This window comes from Hyaena hyaena, unplaced genomic scaffold, assembly GCF_003009895.1.
Source record: "Hyaena hyaena isolate Hyena2069 unplaced genomic scaffold, ASM300989v1 scaffold_1178, whole genome shotgun sequence".
NCBI lineage: Eukaryota > Metazoa > Chordata > Mammalia > Carnivora > Hyaenidae > Hyaena > Hyaena hyaena.
Genome location: NW_024081806.1, coordinates 19,163 through 40,278, shown reverse-complemented (window position 1 = coordinate 40,278; position 21,116 = coordinate 19,163). Strand labels below are relative to the sequence as shown.

General features: G+C 36.9%; 1 protein-coding gene across 1 annotated transcript in view; it reads right to left on the bottom strand.

The window, feature by feature from the left end:
- Nucleotides 1–1,389: 1,389 nt before the first annotated feature.
- CLIC2 (chloride intracellular channel 2) overlaps nucleotides 1,390–21,116 on the bottom strand; it is a 31,178-nt gene continuing 11,451 nt past the window's right edge. Inside the window, exons 2-6 of the mRNA XM_039222675.1 lie at nucleotides 19,589–19,698; nucleotides 19,338–19,463; nucleotides 3,594–3,700; nucleotides 2,735–2,916; nucleotides 1,390–1,788 (exon numbers count right to left, since the gene is read on the bottom strand). Coding sequence (XP_039078606.1) covers nucleotides 1,630–1,788; nucleotides 2,735–2,916; nucleotides 3,594–3,700; nucleotides 19,338–19,463; nucleotides 19,589–19,698 — 684 coding nt within the window. The 3' untranslated portion in view covers nucleotides 1,390–1,629. The remainder of the gene's footprint in view (nucleotides 1,789–2,734; nucleotides 2,917–3,593; nucleotides 3,701–19,337; nucleotides 19,464–19,588; nucleotides 19,699–21,116) is intronic.

Below are 21,116 nucleotides of genomic sequence, written 5' to 3'. Positions count from 1 at the left end.
CTTTTCTCCCTAGCTGCTTTCAAAATTCTCTCTTTGTCCTTATATTTTGCCATTTTCACTATGATATGTCGTGCAGAAGATCAATTCAAGATACGTCTAAGGGGAGTTCTCTGTGCCTCTTGAATTTCAACATCTACTTCCCTCCCCAGGTTGGGGAAGTTCTCTGCTATAATTTGTTCCAAGACTCCTTCAGCACCTTTCCCTCTCTTTTCCTCTTGTGGGATTCCTATGATACGGATATTGTTCCATTTGATTGTATCAGTGAGCTGTCAAACTCTTCTTTCATGTTCCTGGATCAGTTTATCTCTCTTTTCCTCAGCTTCCCCTTTTTCTATAATTGTGTCTTCTAAATTACTTATTCTCCTTTCTGCCTCTTCAATCTGTGAGTTGGATGCCTCCATTTTATTACGTATCTCATTTATCGCATTTTTTTAATTCATCATAACTATTTTTAAGCTCCATCGTGTTTGTAGCCATAGTTTCTCTGATGTCCTCCATGCTTTTTTCAAGCCCAGCGATTAATTTTATGATTATTGTTCTAAATTCTTGTTCAGTTATGTTGCTTATATCTGTTTTGAGCAGTTCTTTAGCTGTCATTTCTTCCTGTAATTTCTTTGGAGGAGAGTTCTTCTTTTTTTTCATTTTTGTTAGCTTTCTTTCTTTTGTTTATTTTAAAAGCTTGTTGTACACTCTGCCCCTGCGAGTTCTGCTGTATTAGAGAGGGCTCTTTTTTCAGGGCCTGACTGTTCAGGAAGTGTTCTTTGAATGGTGTCTCTTGGTTTCTCTTGTTGAGCATTTGGTTATTTTGTTTCCCTACTCATAGTGGTATTTCAGACTCTCCACCATGTGTAGTTTGGCTTGTTTCTTGAGGTAGCTGCACTTATGAGGTTTCCTTCCCAGTGTATTCTGTCACTTTCTCTTCCCAAACTCCTGTGGCTCAGTGTCCTATGGCTTCGGGCCTTCTCTGTTTGACAGATGGGTGCAAGCGAAATGCATGGAGCTCCCTACTTCTCTGCCATCTTGCTGTTCTCCCGGAAGTGTTTTTTTAAATTTTTTAACATGTTTTATTTTTTTCTGTGAGAGAGAGACAGCATGAGCAGGGGAGGGTCAGAGAGAGAGGGAGACACAGAATCTGAAACAGGATCCAGGCTCTGAGCAGCTATCAGTACAGAGCCTGACGTGGGGCTTGAACCCAGAAACCATGAGATCATGACCTGAGCCAAAGTCAGACAAATAACGTACTGAATCACACAGCCACCCCTAGATGGAAGTGTTTCTAAGGAAAAGTTTAAGATTGTGGCTCTACTTATATCATTTGTAAGTTCAGCCATCTGTTGAGCTTACACATAATGCATTCTAGGAATTCAATTCAGTAGCAAAAGATCATGATGCTTTCATGTCGTTTAATATTGCAGTGCTTATGCTATAGGAATAAAGAAATATAAGTGAAAATATAAAGAACTTTAAAATACACAGTGGGAAGATAGTTTGGACTGATCAGATACAGAAAATACAGTATTCTTTTCATGAGAGTTAGGTAGAGGAAACAGTATTTTTCATATTCTTATTTCCAGAAACCTTTATAATATGACAAGTTTAAAGAGGGCTTTTTCTACTGAAAAAACTGCCCTAACTCTGCTTAGCCACACTTGCATAGGTATTTTCAATTTCTTTGTCTTCAGGACAAGTGTAGGTAAATTCTTCTCGGGCATAAGCATTGTGAAGATAGCGCCAGACTCCTGAGAATTCTGCTGGAATGTCAAAGTCACGGTATTTTTTGGCAGCAACCTAGGGTTTTAGGGAAAAAAAAGTTGGTATAAAAGGCATCAATGACATGCCTAGTGTGTAGAAACATATTTCAAGAGTCAAAATCATTAAGGACATGTTATCTGCACAAAAATAATCTTGCACTTACTATTTTAATGTTTTGTTTATAAATGTTGACAAAGCTATTTTTATATAATCATTTTTATATTTATGCTTTGATTATTAGAAGGAAGCATATTTCTCCACTAGACTAAGTTTGCTTAGGGTCCCAACTATGTCTTATTTCTTTATGTATTCTGTGTGTTTGGCATGGGACCTGAGAAAGAATAAGTTCTGTTCAATAAGAAGTTATTAAATCAACGATTAAGTCATCATGAAATTATTAGTCGCTCATATATTTATCACTTGTTAGGACACTCTTCTAAGCATTTTACATGCTTCAATTTATTTGATTTTATCAACAATTCTATGAAATGGGTAATATCATCCTTGTTTTTTTAATTAATTAATTTTGAGATAGAGAGTGCGTGTGCAGGAATGGGAGGAGCAGAGAAAGAGAGAGGGAGAGAGAGAGAGAGAAGGAGAATCACAAGCAGGTTCTGCACTGTCAGCACAGAGCCCCATGCGGGACTTGAACTCATGAACCATGAGATCTTGACCTGAGCTGAAATCAAGAGTCAGACACTCAACTGACTGAGCTGCCCAGGCACCTCTTTCCCTTGTTTTATAGATAAGCCAGTGGGAAGCATCTTGTGATTTGGGAAAAAAGAAACCAGAAATTTTTATGGTTTCAAGAGGAGATCATTGTGGATTTTTTTCCTCTGAGGAGAAAAAGGAGATACACACTATGTATAGCGATGATGACAAAGCCACCATATAACAATCTCACACTAAATAGTCACTGTGTTTCATGCTGGCAACTCCCAAACCCCTCCCAAACCATTCAGCACGACCTACAAAGGCTTACTTTAATAATGTGCAGTTTGGGTAACAAGCTGCAGTCAGCCAGTGTCAGCTGATCCCCATCCAAGAACATTCTTCTGGAAACTGTGAGTTCCTCAGCACTATTTGGATCAATTTCATCCAGAAGAGGGGTGTTTAAGTAGTCATCCAGACGTTTAAATTCTCTGAGCAGAGATTTTTCAAAATCTGAGGCAAAGAAGTCAGATTACTAATAAATGTTTTGTCTTCGTTACTAAATACATTTTACATAAGCTTTTCATACATTTAGACATCTCTATCCATACACAAATTGCTTACACTGGTGCTTCAAAATCTAGATAGCTAGAACTCTCAACTACCCACTGATGAGACAGAATTAGGTGTTCAATCAAATACTTCTAGACTCTTCTTGAGCAGGTGCATTGGGAGAAGAGTCAAAAAAAGAAAAAGTCATATATGTTATCATTAAACACAGAAGAGTCAGAAAGTGGAATCAGAGACTAATAGCTCTCATGACTCAGAACATAGTAAACCCATTCAAGAATGTTCGTGGGAGATAGATAGTAGATGCTACAGTTTAAGAACCCTTAAAGGCACACAGGAAAAGTTGGAGGACTCAAAAATACAGCCCTGCAGTTAGTTAACTTCTAGGATGTCATTGTTTTAAATGAGCCAAGTTAGTAGTTGTTATATTGAATCTTGGGTTCTAAATTTAATAAAATTTCATGTAAAGGAGTTTCAAAGGAGAGAAGAAAGAATCAGAGGAAGAGTGCATTCCCCAACATATATTACATACTCAGGAAAATCCCATTTTAGCTAAGTGAGAATGTGGGAGTCAGCAAATGTGTGTGAGAGAAATAGAAAGTTAAACAAAGGTATCTTACTCTTATTTGATTCTTTTTGTGTATTCTTGATGTATGCAGAAAACTTGGCAAAGAGGTTACAGCCCACATCAAAAGACTCCTTGTTCTTGGGACTCAGGTGAGGATACCTTAAAGAGAAACATCACTGTATGATTATTCACCCATAACAAGTCAGAGACCAAGTGTCGTAACTTTCACTCTACTGAAAATGGAGGTTTTAGAAAATTGTGCTGGAAACTGAGGGTCCGGAGAATCTCTATTTGGAAATATGTATTTTTCCCAGTATCAGAATACTTTAGTTTCTAAAGTGCACTAGGAAGCCAGCTGTGGAAAATTGAAAGCTCATTTACTTGTAGGGACAATGTTTTAAATGGTAGTTAAGTCCTCCATACTTGCTCCTGAAACCCTATTTGGCAGAAGATTTGTTGTTGGTAATACATTTTCAAAGCTAAGTAGGAAAAAATATGACTTTAAATTATTGTAACTTACATAAAAGTGAAAAAATAAAGAAGGAGAGCATGGAAAAAGGTAGCCAAGATGTCCTCTCCTTAGTAATAAAAAGTTCATTTAGCATAATAAAAATTAAATAATGTAATTCACCACATTAAGAAATTAAATAAGACCATATTGATCATGAGTAGATGCAGAAAAAGTATTAAATTCAAATCAATTCTTATTCATAAAAAAAAACCACTAGCAACTGGAAATAGGCTAAACACTTAGTCATCTTCCTTAATACCTCTATTTCTCTCCATTTCCATATTTGATCCATTAGCAATTCCATCCAGTTTACCTTTCAAAATGTACCCAGAATCTATCCACTTCTCACCATTCCGCTGCCCCCTGGCTGATCCAAATCTTATCCTCCTGCAATAGCTCTTCGACTCTTCGCCTCACTCCCATGCTTATCTCCCACACTCTTAGGCTACTTTTCACCTGCTGCCAGAGCAACCATGTTAAAAGGTAAACTGTATCCCGTCTCTCCTCTTATTACCTTGCAATGTCCCCATCTCATTTGGACTCAGACACCACGAAACCTCACAGTAGGGTTAGGACGGATGTGTCCGCTCTGCTCTCATTTCCTCCTACTCTTTTCTCCCCTCACTACACTTCAAACTTACCTCCTTGCTGTTGTTCTTCAAATAGAACTGACAAGCTCCCGCCCCAAGGCTTTGTCACTTGGACTTCCCTTAAATGGAGTCATTTCCCTCCTGAATGCACATGACCTACTCTCTCTCTTCTTTCAGATCTTGTTTTTATATTTCTTTCTAAGTGAGGCCTTCCTCTGCCCACTCTATTTAACGTTCCAACCTTACCCTGTCCTTAACACCTCCTAATTTCCTCCCTAGTTTTATTTTTCTTAGTATTTAACATCACCTAAATAGTTTGTATTTTGCCTTTTAAACTTGCCTATTTATCGTCTTCCCCAACTAGAATGTAAGATCTACTAGGACAGAGTGATTTGGTTTAATCGCTGATGTGTTCCAAGTGCCTAGAATATAATCTGATAGTAAGTATTCAGTAAATATTTATTTAATGATTAAACTAATTCATTAATTTCCTTAACTTGATAAAATATTATCCATCAAAAACTTCCAGCAAGCACCATATTACATGGTGGAATGTTAGAACTATTTCCCTTAAAATGAGTAAAGGGTGAGAATAATCATTATCACTACTAGTCTTCAACATTGTGCTGAGTGCACTAACAAATAAGACGTAAGGCACATGGACCCCAATGTTCAGAGCAGCACTCTCAACAGTAGCCAAAACATGGAAAGAGCCTAAGTGTCCATCAACGGACGAATGGATCAAGAAGATGTGGTTTATCGACACAATGGAATACTACACGGCAATGAGAAGGAATAACATCTGGCCATGTGTAGCAACGTGGATGGACCTTGAGGGTGTTATGCTGAGCGAAATAAGTCAGGCAGAGAAAGACAAATATCATATGTTTGCACGTATAGGAGGATTAGGAGGAACTTGACGGAGGAACAAGGGGGAGAAGAAGGGCGGAAATGGTGGGGGAAAGGGAGAGAGGCAAACCATGAGAGACTCTTGAATGCTGACAAAAACTGAGGACTGAGGGGGGGGGGGGGGATGGGCATGGAGGAGGGCACTCGTGGGGATGAGCACTGGGTGTTATGTGGAAACCAACTTGACAATAAGCTATATATTTTTTTTTTTAAAAAAAAAAGCTCAAGTAACTTGCCAGAGGTTTCACAGATAAAAGTGTCAGAGCTCAAGGAAAAAAAAGACAAATAACATTTTAAATGTTGACTAAAACCATTTACATTAATTTGGGAACAAGACAGAATTAATGAGATATTTTGGCAAGGTGGCTTATATAAGTCAAACATTAAAAAAATACGTTTTCTGTGCTAGCAATAACCAGATGGAAGTGGATATTAGTAGCATATTTCATTTACAATAGTGATAAAGTATAGCATATTTAGAAATAACTTAATACAAAGATATATAACCAATATGAAAAAACATAACAAAACCTCAGCAGAGGACATAGGACTGGCACTTAGGTTGATAACCTAATGTAAATCAGTGGATGAATGGATAAAGCAGATGTGGTGCATATGGAATACTATGCAACCATAAAAAAGAGGGAAATCCTGCTATTTCTATCAACATGAATGGACCTGGAGGACATCACAGACAGAGAAAGGCAAATGCTGTATGATCTAACTTACATGTAGAACCTAAAAAGCAATAATTTCATAAAAAGAGAGTAAAATGATAATTACTGGAGGCACCTTGGTGAGGGGATTGGGGATATGTTGTTTAAATGTTAAAAGCTTGCAACTAATAGATAAATAAGCACAGCATAGTTATGATAGCCAACGAGACTATATTATAAACTTCAAAGCCTAAGAGACAAAACCTTAATTGTTCTCACCACAAGAAAGAAATAATTATGTAATGTGAGACTTTAGCTAACACTACAGTGGTAATCATATTGCAAAACATAAAGGTCACATCAAGATGTTGTATACCTTGAACTTACACAATTTTATATGACAATTATATCTCAGTGTAAATAGTAAGATGGTATCCAAACAAATACACAAATCATGTTCTCTGATGGGAATAATTCATATCATTAAAAATTAAAATTTTTAGGGGCGCCTGGGTGGCTTAGTCGGTTAAGCGTCCGACTTTCGCTTCGGTCGTGATCTCGCGGTTCGTGGGTTCGAGCCCCGCGTCGGGCTCTGTGCTGACTGCCAGCTCGGAGCCCCGAGCCTGTTTCAGAGTCTGTGACTCCCTCTCTCTCTCACCCTCCCATGCTCACGCTGTCTCTCTCTCTCTCTCTCCTATAAATAAATAAAAACATTAAAAAAATAGTTTTAAAAAAATAAATAGTCGTATAAATTCAATGCCAATTCAATTAAAAGTCTAATTTTTTTAAAATGAGATAAAACTCATATAACATAAATCATTTAAGATATTTAAAATTTTTTAATGTTTATTTATCTTTGAGAGAGAGAGAGAGAGAGAGAATGAGCAGGGTAGGGGCATAGAGAGAGGGAGACACAGAATTGCAAGCAGGTTCCAGGCGCCAAACTGTCAGCACAGAGCCTGATGTAGGGCTCGAACTCACAAACCACGAGATCATGACCTGAGCCGAAGTCAGACACCCAACTGACTGAGGCACTCAGGCACCCCAAAGACATTTTAAAATTTACAATTCAGTGGCTTTTAATACAGCTACAATATTGTGGAACAATCATTCCTATGTAGTTCCCATTAGCAGTTACTCCCCAATCACACCTCTTCTCAGTCCCTGGAACCACTAATCTTTCTGTCTCTATGGACTTGCTTACTTTGGACATTTCATATAAATAGAATCATATAATATTTGGCCTAATGTGTTTCGCTTCCTTCACTTTGTATGATGGTCAAGGTTCATTCATATCGTGGTATGTATCAGTAGTTCATTCTTTTTTATGGCTGAATAATATTTCATTGTATGGATAGACCATATTTTCTTTATCCAGTAATCACTTGATGGACATTTGTGTTGTTTTCACCTTTTGGCTGCTGTAAATAGTGCTGCTATAAACATTGTGTACACATTTTTGTTTGAATACCTGTTTTCAGTTCTTTTGAATATATACCTAGGAGTAGAATTGCTGGGCTATATGGTAACTCTATGTTGAAATTTTTTAGTAACTGTCAATCTTTTTTTTTTCCACAGTGGCAGAATTTCTACCAGCAACATATGAGAATTCCAAATTTCTCCACATTTTCATAAGTACTTGCTATTTTCGTTTTTTTTTTCTTTTTCATGGCTTTGAAGTGTTATCTCATTATGGTTTTGATTTGCATTTCCCCAATGGCTAATGATGTTAAGCATCTTTACATTTTCCCATTAGCCATTTGCATATATTCTCTTGAGAAATGCCTACTTTATTCCCTTGCCCATTTTAAAATTAGGTTGTTTGCTTTTCTGTTGTTGAATCATAAGTGTTCTTTACATATTCTGGATGCTAGACATTTATCAAATACATGATTTGGAAATACTCTCTCTTATTTTGGGGGGTTAATTTTTCTTTTTGTTTTTGATAGTGTTTCTTTGATGCACAAATGGTTTTAATTTGATGAACTCTAATTTATCTACTTTTTCTTTCATTGCTTGTGCATTTGGTGACATATCTAAGATTCTATTGCCAAATACAAGGCCCTGAAGATTTACCCATATGTTTGCTTCTAGGAGTTTTATAGTTTCAGCCTATATACGTCTAGGTCTTTGATATACTTTGAGTTAAGTTCTGTTTATGGTATGAGGTAAGGGTCTAGCTTTTTTCTCTTGCATGTGAATATCTAGTTCTTACAGCACCATCTGTTGGAGAGACTATTCTTTTGTCTTTGGTTTTGGCACTCTTGAAAATCAATTGACCTTTGATGTTTATTTCTGGACTCTCTATTCTCCTCTATTGACTTATAAGTCTATTCTTATGCAAGCATTGCACTATTGTGATTACTGTAGATTTGTAGTAAGTTTTGAAATCAGGAAGTGTGATTCTTCCAACTTTGTCTTTATCAAGACTATTTTGGCTAGTTGTGGTCTCTTGCAATTCCATACGAATTTGAGCATTGGCTTTTTCATTTCTGCAAAAACATCATTGGAATATTTATTGTGGTTGCATTGAATTAGTAGATCTTTTGGGGGGAATATTTCTATCTTAATAACATTAAGTCTTCTAGTCCACAAACATTGGATGTTTGCATGGGTTGAATTGTGCCCCCCCCCCAAAAAAAAGATATGTTAGAGTCATAAACACCAGTACTTTCTAACATAACCTTAATTTGAAATAGGATTGTTACATATGTAATTAGTTAAGACAAGGCCATACTGGAGTAAGGTGGACCCATTAATCCAAATTACTAGTATTCTTAAAAAAAGAATATCTTTTGAAAAGACAGAGACATGGGGAAAATGCCATGTAAAGATGGAGGTTTGGAGTTATGGATCCACAAGTCAAGGAACACCAATGATTGCCGGAAAACCACTAGAAACCAAGAAGACGCAAGGAAGGATCTTTCTCTTAAAGGTTTCAGAGGGAGCATGGCCCTGCTGATACTTTGACTTCATACTTCTAGCCTTCAGAACTATAAGACAAATGTCTGTTGTTTTAAGCCACTCAACTCATGGCACTTAGTTATGACAGCCCCAAGAGACTAATATACATGTCTTTCCATTTTTTAGGTCTTCTTTCAGCAATTTTCAGCAGAGAAGTCTTTCTCCTCCTTCATCAAGTTTATCCCAAAGTATTTTATTATTTCCAATACTGTTGAAAATGGAATTATTTTTTATATTTACTTTTTGGATTATTCATTGATAGAGTAAATAAATATAATTGATTTTTGTATTTCAATCTGTATCTTTAAATTGTACTTAAATCATTTATGAGTTCTAGTAATTTTTAGTGGATTTTAAAGAATTTTCTGTATGAAATATCAGCCATCTGCAAATAGAAATAGTTTTACTTCTTCCTTTACACTTTGAATACGTTTGACTTATTTTTTTGCATAACTGCTCTGGTTAAAACTTCCAAATAATGTTGAACTGAATTATCAGAAGTGGTATCCTTGTGTTGTTCCTGATCCTAGGGGGAAAGTTTTCAATCCTTCACCATTAAGTATGATGTTACTTGTGGGTTTTTAATATATGCTTTTTATCAAGTTGAGGAACTTCCCTTCTGTTCCAAGTTGGTTGAGTATTATCATGAAATGGTGTCATATTTTGTCAAATTTTTTTTGCACTGACATGAGAATGCCTTTCCTCCTTTACTTGTTCTCTTTATTTCTTCACATGACCTTAAGTTACTATCTAGCGGCCTCTCATTCATGCCTGAAGGACTCACTGTAGCATTTCTTTTTTTTTTAAATGTTTTATTTATTTCTGAGAGAGAGAGCGTGAGCAGGAGAGGGTCAGAGAGAGAGAGGGAGACACACAATCTGAAGACAGGCTCCAGGCTCTGAGCTGTCAGCACAGAGCCTGATGTGGGGCACAAACCCACTAACTGTGAGATCATGACCTGAGCCCAAGTCAGATACTTGACTGAGCCACCCCAGTGCCCCTTCTTTCCTTTTTGAAGGATAGTTTTGCCAGATATAGAATTCTTGGTTGATTTTTTTTCTTTCAAGACTTGAAATATGTCATCTCTTTGCCTTCTGGCTTCCATGGTTTCTGATGGAGAATCATCTGTTAATCTTACTGAGGATCTCTTCTACATGATGAGTCATTTTTCTCTTACTGCTTTCAAGACTCTATCTTTGGCTTTGGCTTTAGATAATTTGATTATAATGTATCCTGGTGTTGAACTCTTTATATTTATTCCACTTGGAAGTCATTGACCTCCTTGGATGTATAGATAAATGTATTTAATTAAATTTGGGAAGTTTTCTGCCATTATTCCTTCAACATTCTTCTGCCTCTTTATCTCTGTTCTCTCATTCTGGGACTTGCATTATATGTATCTTGGTACATTTGATGGTATTCCATTGGTCTGTTAGATTCTGCTCATTTTCTTCCTTTTCCTCAGACTAGATAACCTCAATCAATTTATGCTCACTTTTGCTTATTATTTCTTTTATCTGTTCAAATCTGCTGTTGAAACCCTCTCGTGGATTATTCATTTTAGTAACTGTACTTTTTAACTCCAGATTTCTATTTGGTTCCTTTTTTTTAAAATTTATTTATTTCTAGGAGAGAGAGGGACAGCATGAGCAGGGGAGGGTCAGAGAGAGAGGGAGACACAGACTCTGAAACAGGCTCCAGGCTCTGAGCTGGCAGTCAGCACAGAGCCCGACGCGGGGCTCGAACCCACGAACCGCGAGATCATGACCTTAGCGGAAGTCGGACGCTTAACCGACTAAGCCACCCAGGCGCCCCTATTTGGTTCCTTTATAGTTTCTATCTTTTTATTGATGTTCACTCTATGTTGAGGATGCTCTCTATGGTTTCCTTTAGTTCTTTATTTATGTTTTTCTTTAGCTTTCTAAACATATTTAAGACATTTGACATAAAATCTGTCTATTAAATCATGTATCTGGGCTTTCTCAGGGACAGATTCTATTATTTATTTATTTCTTTATCCTGTGAATGGGCCATACTTTCTTGTTTCTTGACAAGAAAACTTGATGCTCAAATATTATAATGTAGAAACTCTGGATATCACATCCTTTCATCCCCAAAATTTGTAGTTGTTGCTTATTGTGGGTGTTGTTGTTTATTTGTTCAGTGAATTTTCTGAAGTAATTTTGTAAACTCTGTGTTCTCTGTTGTATGGGTCCACTTAAATATTTGTTTCATTACTTTGGTTGGTTATTGATTTAATGGAGAGTTTGTCATTCTCCTGGAACCCAACCAACCAACCAAACGAACAAACAAACCAAGAAAGAAAAGGTCTTCCAGTGTTTGCAGTGTTTCTCTGAGTTGGGGCTTTCCTTCAAGGCTTATGTATGCAGTTTATAGTTTAACTTTCAATTTCTTTTTTTTAAATGTTTATTTATTTTGAGAGAGAGAGAGTGCAAGCAGGGGAGGGGCAGAGAGTGGGAGACACAGAACCCAAAGCAGGCTCCAGGCTCTGAGCTGTCAGCACAGAGCCTGGTGTGGGCTCACAAACTCTCAAACTCATGAACTGTGAGATCATGACCTGAGCTGAAGTTGGATTCCTAACAGACTGAGCTGCCCTGGTGTCTCTAGCCTTGAATTTCTGCTTGCATGGTGCCTGAAGTTCAGTCAGAAGTAAGTGCTTAGGATCTTTTCAGGTCTTTTCTGAGCATTGGCCTAAACCTGGACATGTGCATGGATTTCTAGAGGCTCTAGAATACATGAAAGATTTTTAAAGCCCATATTCCCCTAAATATCCCCCAAACATCCTGTTTGTTTTTCCCAGGATTTTCAGTTTGTCTATTGCTTTCCCCAAGTGCTATTCCTTTCCCCATGTGGCAATGGCTAATACATCTGCCTATAGTACCTTCCAGGAATGCCACCAGGGAGCCCTGGGAACACTCCAAAGTATCTGAAAAAAGACAAACCCTCAAGCCAATACTTCAGAGTGTGACTGGGCCAAACCACATAGCCACAGTTATTTGAGAATAAAGTCCATATCATGTCCTCTGATACCAGCAACCTGCACCTGCAATGTGGACTGCTATTTTTAAGGCTGTTAAAGACTGGGGAGTGGAAGATGGTAACAAGATCATCTAAATGCCGCAAGGCTCTTTTATAAAACCTCAGCTTTTTTAAAATTAATATTTCCTTCACTGTTGTAAATTTTTGGTTAGATTCCAGAGTTCTGGAAAAGTTAATTCTGATGTTTTTTTTTCCTAAGCACTTCATTGCTTCCATGGAGGGATGGAGTTTTGGAGTTCCTTACTCCACCATTTTCATTGATGTGGGTATCTAACAGGTTTTAAAATTTTAGATAAAATTTACATGGAAGGTCTTCCATTTCTAGCAATGTGGCAGACTAAATAATCACTCCGGAGGGCTTTGTAAAAAGAAAGTACATTTTAGCATTGTTTGTAATGCCAAACCCTAGAAAGTCAGATGCTTCTCTAACAATGGTAACTGTTATGAACCAGTGATTGCTGTGTGTTAACCTATCCTCTTTATCATTATCCTTTTAAAAATGGAAGTTTTTATTCCAGCTATTTAATTCCTGCTCCACCATGATATATTGAGTGCATCAAGGAATTGGTGGAGAAAACTTGTGTTTTAATTTATTTAATTGCTCTACAATTGGTATCTAATGGAGATGTTGCACATCACCCAAAGATCCTGAACTTTGAGCTGGATTCAGTAACTATATGGAACTTGGAAGTTGTCTCTTAAAAGTAAGTGTGTTGCATATAAGAAGCATGCATGCATTTATTTGATGGTCAGAGGGGCAGACTATGGCTGATAACATAGTCCTGTATCTCTCTCTTCTTCCCTTTTTCCTTCCCTTCCCTTCCCTTTCCTTTCCTCTAAAACTTGTTTTTATTTTATTAGGGGTGGCAATATACCTGGATAAAAACTACATTTCCTAGGTCCCCTTTATACTTAGATGTGACCATGTGAATTATTTTTGGATAATGAAATATAAATGCAAATTGTTGATGTGGCTTCTGTGAAAACTTCTTAAATCTAGCTTGCATCTTTTGGAGCACCTGGGTTGCTCAGTGGGTTAATTAAGCCTCTGACTTTGGTTCAGCTCATGATCTCTCAGTTGTGAGAGGGAGCCCTGCATTGGGCTCTGTGCTGACAGCCTGGAGCCTAGAGCCTGCTTCAGATTCTGTGTTTCCCTCTGTCTCTGCCCCTCCCCTCCTCACATTCTGTCTGTCTATCTGTCTCTCTCAAAAATAAATAAACATTAAAAAAATATAACTTGCATCTTTTGTTCATTTCCCTTTTCCTTCTTCCTGTGTGGGAGTTAGATCTGTTGCCTGGAATTCCAGCGGACATATTGTCACCATAATTAACTTTGAGACTGGAAGCTTTACCGGAAGGATAGCAGAGAAGAGAGATTAGAAAGAACCCGGGTCCCCAGTGAAATTATGGAGCCGTCATTCCATCCCCACAATGACTCATTCTTGGCTTATTATGTGAGAAAAATAAAAACCATATTTAGTTAAGCCACGACTTTTTTGTCTCTAGTTATCAGAATTGAATGCAAACGCTGATACATAAGCCAATAGAAAATATGAAAGATTTGACAAGATGATTCACAGAACAAAACCAAATGATCAATCAACCTATGTAAAGATGCTAAAATTCACCTATTATTCAGGGAGATACAATTTAAAGTATCAGTGAGATATCACTATATCCATCACATTGGCACAGATTTAAAGAGTGATAATATCTAATTTTTCATACCTCTTTTACCCATCCCTTGACCTACCTCTCTTTTGGTAACCATCACTTTGTTCTCTATAGTTAGAAGTTTGTTTCTTGGTTTGCCTTTCTCTCTCTCTCTCTGTCTCTCTCTCTTTCTCCTTTGCTCATTTGTTTTGTTTCTTGAATTCCATGAATGAGTAAAATCATACGGTGTTTGTCTTTCTCTGACTGACTTATTTTGCTTAGCATAATACTCCATAGCTCCATCCATATCATTGCAAATGGCAAGATTTCATTCTTTTTTATGGCTGAGTAATATTCCATCTGGTCCAGTGTGTTGCTTAAAGCCATTGTTTCCTTTTTGATCTTCTGCTTAGATGATCTGTCAATTGCTATAAGTGGGGTGTTAAAGTCCCCTATTATTGTATTATTATCAACAAGTTTCTTTAGATTTTTTTTATTAATTGCTTTATATATTTGGCTGTTCCAAGTTGGGAGCATAAAATTTACAGTTAGATCTTGTTGTATAGACCCCTTTATTATGATATAGTGCCTTTCTTCATCTCTTATAACAGTTTTTGTTTTAAAATCTAGTTTGTCTGATATAAATATGGCCACCCCAGCTTTCTTTTGATATCCATTAGCATGATAAATTGTTGTTTTTAAAATTTTTTAAATGTTTATTTATTTTTAAAAAATTTTTTAATGTTTTATTTATTTCTAGGAGAGAGAGAGCGCGCGAGCAAGGGAGGGTCAGAGAGAGAGGGAGACACAGAATCCGAAGCAGCTCCAGGCTCTGAGCTGGCAGTCAGCACAGAGCCCGACGCGGGGCTCGAACCCACGAACCGCGAGATCATGACCTAAGTGAAAGTCGGACGCTTAACCGACTAAGCCACCCAGGAGCCCCAGTGTTTATTTATTTTTGTAGGAGAGATAAAGAGAGAGAGAGAGGGAGAGAGAGAGAGAGGCGGGGGGGTGGTGGAGGGAAGGAGTGGCAGAGAGAGAGAGGGAGACACAGAATCCCAAGCAGGCTCCAGGCTCTGAGCTGTCAGCACGCAGACTGACAGGGGGTTGAACTCATGAACCATGAGATCATGACCTGAGCTGAAGTCAGATGCTTAACTGACTGAGCCACCCAGGCACCATTATAAATTGTTTTTTACCCCCTCACTTTCAATCTGGAAGTATCTTTGGGACTAAAATGAGTCTCTTGTAAGCATCATAACAATGGGTCTTGTTTTGTTTTGTTTTTATAATCCATTCTGACCCTGTGTCTTTTGATTGGAGCATTTAGTCCATTTACATTTACAATAATTATTGATAGATATGAATTTAGTGCCATTGTATTATTTGAAAGTTGTTATTCGTGTAGATTGCCTCTGTTCCTTTCTAGCCTTTGTTGCTTTTCATTTCTCTTTCCCGCTCAAAGTGTCCCCTTTAATAATTCTTGCAGAACTAGTTTAGTGTTCATGAAGTCCTTTAGTTTTTGCTTGTCTTAGAAACTCTGTATCTCTCCTATTCTGAATGGTAGACTTTCTGGATAAGGTATTCTTGCCTGCATAGTTTTTCTTGTTAGCACATTGAATATATCCTGCCCCTCCCCTCTGGCTTGCCAAAAGGCTTGTGGACAGGTCTGCTTCTAACCTTATATGTCTACCTGTGTAGGTTAAGGATTTGTCCCTAGCTGCTTTCAGAATTATCTCTTTGTCTTTGTATTTTGCAGGTTTCACTATGATATGTCTTGGTGTTGACCTGTTTTTATTGATTTTGAGGGGAGTTCTCTGTGCCTCTTGGACTTGAATGCTTGTTTCCTTCCCCAGATTAGGGAAGTTCTCAGCTATAAAACCTCTGTCCCTTTTTCCCACTCTTCTTCTGGAACTCCTATGATATGGATAGTATTGCACTTTATAGAATCACTGAGTTCCTTAAGTCTATATTTGTGATCCAATAGTTTTCTTTTTCTCTCCTTTCCAGCTTCATTTTTTTCTATAATTTTATATTCTATATAACCTATTCAATTCTCTACTTCCATCCTTGTTGTGATTACATCCAGTCAGTTTTGCATCTCAGTTATAGCATTTTTTATTTTGGCCTAATTTTTAGGTCTTTAATCTCTGCAGCAAGGGTTTCTCTGGTGTCTTCTATGCTTTTTCCAAGCCTAGCTAGTATTCTTATGACTATTTTTCTAAATTCATATTCAGATATATTACTTGTATCTGTTTTGAGCAAATCCTTGACTGCGATTTCTTCTTGATCTTTCTTTGGGGAAGAATTCCTCTGTCTTGTCATTTTGTCTAGGTTTCTGTCTTTTGTGTGTATGAAAGCTTGTTATGTTTCCTGCTCTTGAGAGTAATGCTATATTAAGAAGGGTTTATACAATGTCCAGGACCTGGAACTTCAGGATATGTTTCTGGTATATGCTGTGTGCCCTCTGTTGTTGTGAATTGGCTGCTTTTTCCCCATGTCAGTCCTCTGCAGAGTTACTTCTTGCTTTCAATGGGGAGTGTCTGGAACTTTAAATATGTGTACTTTGATTTGTTTGTTAAAAAGAAGCCTCCCACATTCTCTCCCTCAAATTATGCAGATTGTTCTCTAATCCTCAGATCAATTTCTTAGGTGTGCAAAATGATTTGATGTTGATCTAGCTGTGTTCAAGGGACATGACAAACCAAGAGTCCCCTTACTACTCTGCCATCTTAACTCTTCTTTCTTGGCTGAGTAATATTCCATACACCATTTATATACCACATCTTCTGTTTTTCAATTTTAGACAGAGAGAGAGACAGAGAGAGAGAGCAAGCAGGGGAGAGGGGCAGAGATAGAGACAGAGAAAGAGAGAGAAAGAGAATCTTAAACAGGCTCCGTGCTCAATATGGAGCCTAACATGGGGCTCAGTCCCATAACCATGGGATCATAATCTGAGATGAAATCAAGGGTTGGACACTCAACTGACTGAACCACCGAGGAGCCTTCCACATCTTCTTAATCCATTCATCAATCCACGGACCCTTGGGCTATTTCCATAATTTGGGTATTATAGATAATGCTGCTATAAACATTGGGGTGCACATATCCCTCTGAATTAGTATTATTGTATTCTTTTAAAAAATGTTTGTTTGTTTATTTATTTATTTATTTTGAGAGAGAGAGAGAGACTGTGTGAGCTGGAGAGGGACACACACACACACACACACACACACAGAGAGAGAGAGAGAGAGAGAGAGAGAGAGAGAGAGAGAGACAGCCTGACTAGGGGCTTAATTTCACAAACTGTGAGATCATGACCTGAGCCAAAATCAAGAGCTGAATGTTTAACCAACTGAGTTGCCCAGGTGCCCCAGTATTTTTGTATTATTTGCAGAAATACCCAGTGGTGCAGTTACTGGGTCATAGGGTAGTTTTATTTTTAGTTTTTTTGAGGAACTTCCATACTGCTTTCCACAATAGCTGCACAAGTTTACATTCCCACGAACAGTACAAGAGGGTTCCTTTTTCTCTACATTCTCAACAACACCTGTTGTTTCTTGTGTTGTTGATTTTAGCCATTCTGACAGGTATGAGGTGATATCTCATTGTAGTCTTGATTTGCATTTCCCTGAGGATGAGTGATGTTGAGCATCTTTTCATGTGTCTGCTGGCCATCTGGATATCTTCTTTGGAAAAAATGTTTATTCACATCTTCTGTCCATTTTTAAAAACGTTTATTTACTTATTTTGAGATAGAGACAGTGCAAGTGGGGGAGACGCAGAGAGAGGGAAAAAGACAGAATCCCAAGCAGGCTCTACATTACCAGCACAGAGCCTTATGCAGGCTTGAACCCATGAAACCCCAAGATCATAACCTGAGCCAAAACTAAGAGTTGTTTGCTCAACCGACTGGGCCACCCAGGTGCCCCTCTTCTGCCCATTTTTAAACTGGATTATTTGGGTTTTTTGGGTGTTCAGTTTTATAAGTTCTTTATATATTTTGGATACTAACCCTTTAGCAGATATGTCATTTGCAAATATCTTCTCCCATTCCATAGGTTGCCTTTTAGTTTTGTTGATTGTTTCCTTCACTGTACAGAAGTTTTTTATTTTGATGAAGTCCCAACAGTTTATTTTTGTTTTGTTTCCCTTGCCTCAGGAGACATATCTAGTAAGAAGTTACTATGGCCAATATCAAAGAGATTACTGCCCATGTTCTCCGCTAGGATTTTGGTGGTTTCTTGTCTCACATTTAGGTCTTTAACCCATTTTTTTTATTGTGGCAAAATATAAATAAAATCTGCCATTTTAAGCTTTTTTTATGTTTACAATTCAGTCACATTAATTACATTCACAGTGTTGTGCAATCATCACCACTATCTATTTCTTTTTTATTTCAAGTTTTTATTTAAATTCTAGTTAGTTAACATATATGGTAAAATTAATTTCAGGTGTAGAAATTTAGTGATTCATCATTTACCTATAACATTCAATGCTCATCATGAGTACCTTCCTTAATCCATTTTGAATTTATTTTTGTGCACGGTGTAAGAAAATGGTCCAATTTCATTCTTTTGCATCTTGCTGTCCTGTCTTCCTAACACCATTTGTTGAAGAGACTGTTTCCCATTGGATATTCTTTCCTGCTTTGTCAAAGATTGACCACATAGTTGTGGGTTCGCTTCTGGGTTTTCTATTCTATTCTATTGATCTATGTATCTATTTTGTGCCAGTATGATACTGTCTTGATCACTACAGCTTTGTAATATAACTTGAAGTTCAGAATTATGATGCCTCAAGAAACAGGCCCATAAATACATAGCATAAACCACTGGTTACCAGAGGGGAAAGGGTTGGAGGATATGTGAAAACGGGTAAAGGGAAGTGGGACATACAGACTTCCAGTTATGGAATGAATAAGTCATGTGAACAAAAGTCACAGATAGCATAAGGAATATAAAAATTACTTTGAAATGTTAAAACTATTATCTTTGGTTATTTAAAGTTGAGGGGGGGAAGATTATGCATAATAGACATAATATTTCTCAACCTGAGAGCTTAGAGATCAGACTGAATCAAAAGCTGTTTCAAAATTCAAGATCTTGTGAGAGCTCTATAAATACCCCCAAACTTCATTATGGCTGAAATTCCCTGCCTTTCCCAGGTTTCTAAATCTAGCCTTTGCCTTTTCCTTATATACTGCCTACATCTTATATAGTTTTAATAGCCTTAGATATATTAAATAAATAATTCTGTAGTAAAGTTTTGTAATCATATATAGAATAATCAAGGGGATCTTTGCAAACTTTTCTAGAAAAATAGCAAAAGAGAGGTCCAACAGTGAGAAAGAGTTAGATGTCTAGAAGTAAGAATTCTCAATCTGCAATAAATAAGGCAATAAAATAGATTTTTTTTCAACAACAACAATAATATCCTGTAGAATGCTGTACCTTGGAGGAGCCAGTGTCTGCTCTAGAAACTCCTCAATTTTAATGAAGTCTGTTTTCAACTCCTTGTTATACACCAGAAAAGGAGGATTGGTGCCTGGGGCTAAGTCCTTCAGCTCTTCAGGCTTTCTATAATTATTGAAAATAAGCAGCATTAGGCCTTTAGTTATAGTACACATTATACAAACACAAACATTATACTGGTGTCTACTGATTTCAATCTCCAGAATGAAACATGTCTTGATTTCTCTTACCTGGTCATATCAACAGTAGTTACATTGAATTTAACTCCTTTAAGCCAGAGGATCATAAAAAGGCGTTGGCAAAAGGGACAGTTTCCAATACTCTCCCCATCACTTCCAGCCTGTTAAGATAAAGGGAGGCCTCATTCATTCATTTGCTCAAGTATGTATTGAGTGCCTACTGGGAAATGAGCCAGTTGCTAGAGACAAAATTGGAAGTCCTTAATCTCATGGAGTCTATCATCTGTGGGCAGAGATAATGAATCAAATAAGTTTATGATATTTAAAATGACAAGTGTGATTAGTACATAATAATAATAGTTCATTTTATATATTACCTGGATTTATATAACCATTTCCTGTTGATGGGCATTTCAGATATTCCAAAAATTTTGTTATGCTAATTATTTCAGCAGCAACTATTTTGGGGAATATAATTTGTTCCACTGCTGAGATTACATCTTTAGAATTAATATTTAAATTGAAAATGTTGTAAAAGACTAAGCACATTTTCCATTTTAATAGATCCTGCCAAATTTCCTTCCTGAGAGGCATTTTCCATATGTTTATTGCCCATTTGATTTCCTTATTTTGTGAAGTATTTGTTCATGACAATCTTACATTTTTTCTATTAAAGTGATGACATTTTTCTTATTGATTTGAAAAAAATTATTTGTATACTGAAGATATTAACACTTTTTGATACACATTACATGTATTTTAAAACATGGCTTATGTAAAACTTAGATTTTACATAAAATCTATTCCTTTTTTCCTCTATGCAGTCTAGTTTTTCTGATCTGCTTACATGGCCATTTATATACATCAAGTTTACAAAGAAAACGTCGCCTTTCTTATTTTGTTTTAGTCTAAAGATGTTTTCTTTTAGTATCATCATGGCTTCATTTTTTGCATTTGTTTCATCTATCTGGAATTTAGTTTGGCAAAGTTATATTGGGACTCTAGCCTATGTATTTGATTTGTTTATTTATTTATTTATTTTTTTACAAATGGTTAATCATTGTTTTAACACCATTCATTTAAAGATCCGTCTCTGAATCAGCATTACTCTGATGTCAAAAGCACACAAAGACACTAGAGGAAAAGAAAGCTACAAGCCAATATCCCTGATGAACATAGATGCAAAAATCCTCAACAAAATCTTAGCATATAGCATTCAGCAATACATTAAAATGATACTTCACCAAGATCAGATGGGCTTAATTCCAAAGATGCAAGGATGGTTTAAAATTCAAAAATCAATCACTCTGATTACAAGATATTAACAAAAAGGATAAAAAACATATAACTATCTCATTAGATGCAGAAAAACCATTTGACAAAATACAACATCCATCCATGTCAAAAACTCAACAAAATCGATTTGGAGGGAACATATCCCAACACAATAAAGAAAAAAATGAAAATGAACACTCCACAGCTAATGTCATACTCAATGGTGAGAATTGAAAGCTTTTCCTCTGAGATCAGGAACAAGACAAGGATGTCCACTCTTAACACTTTTATTCAACATAGTACC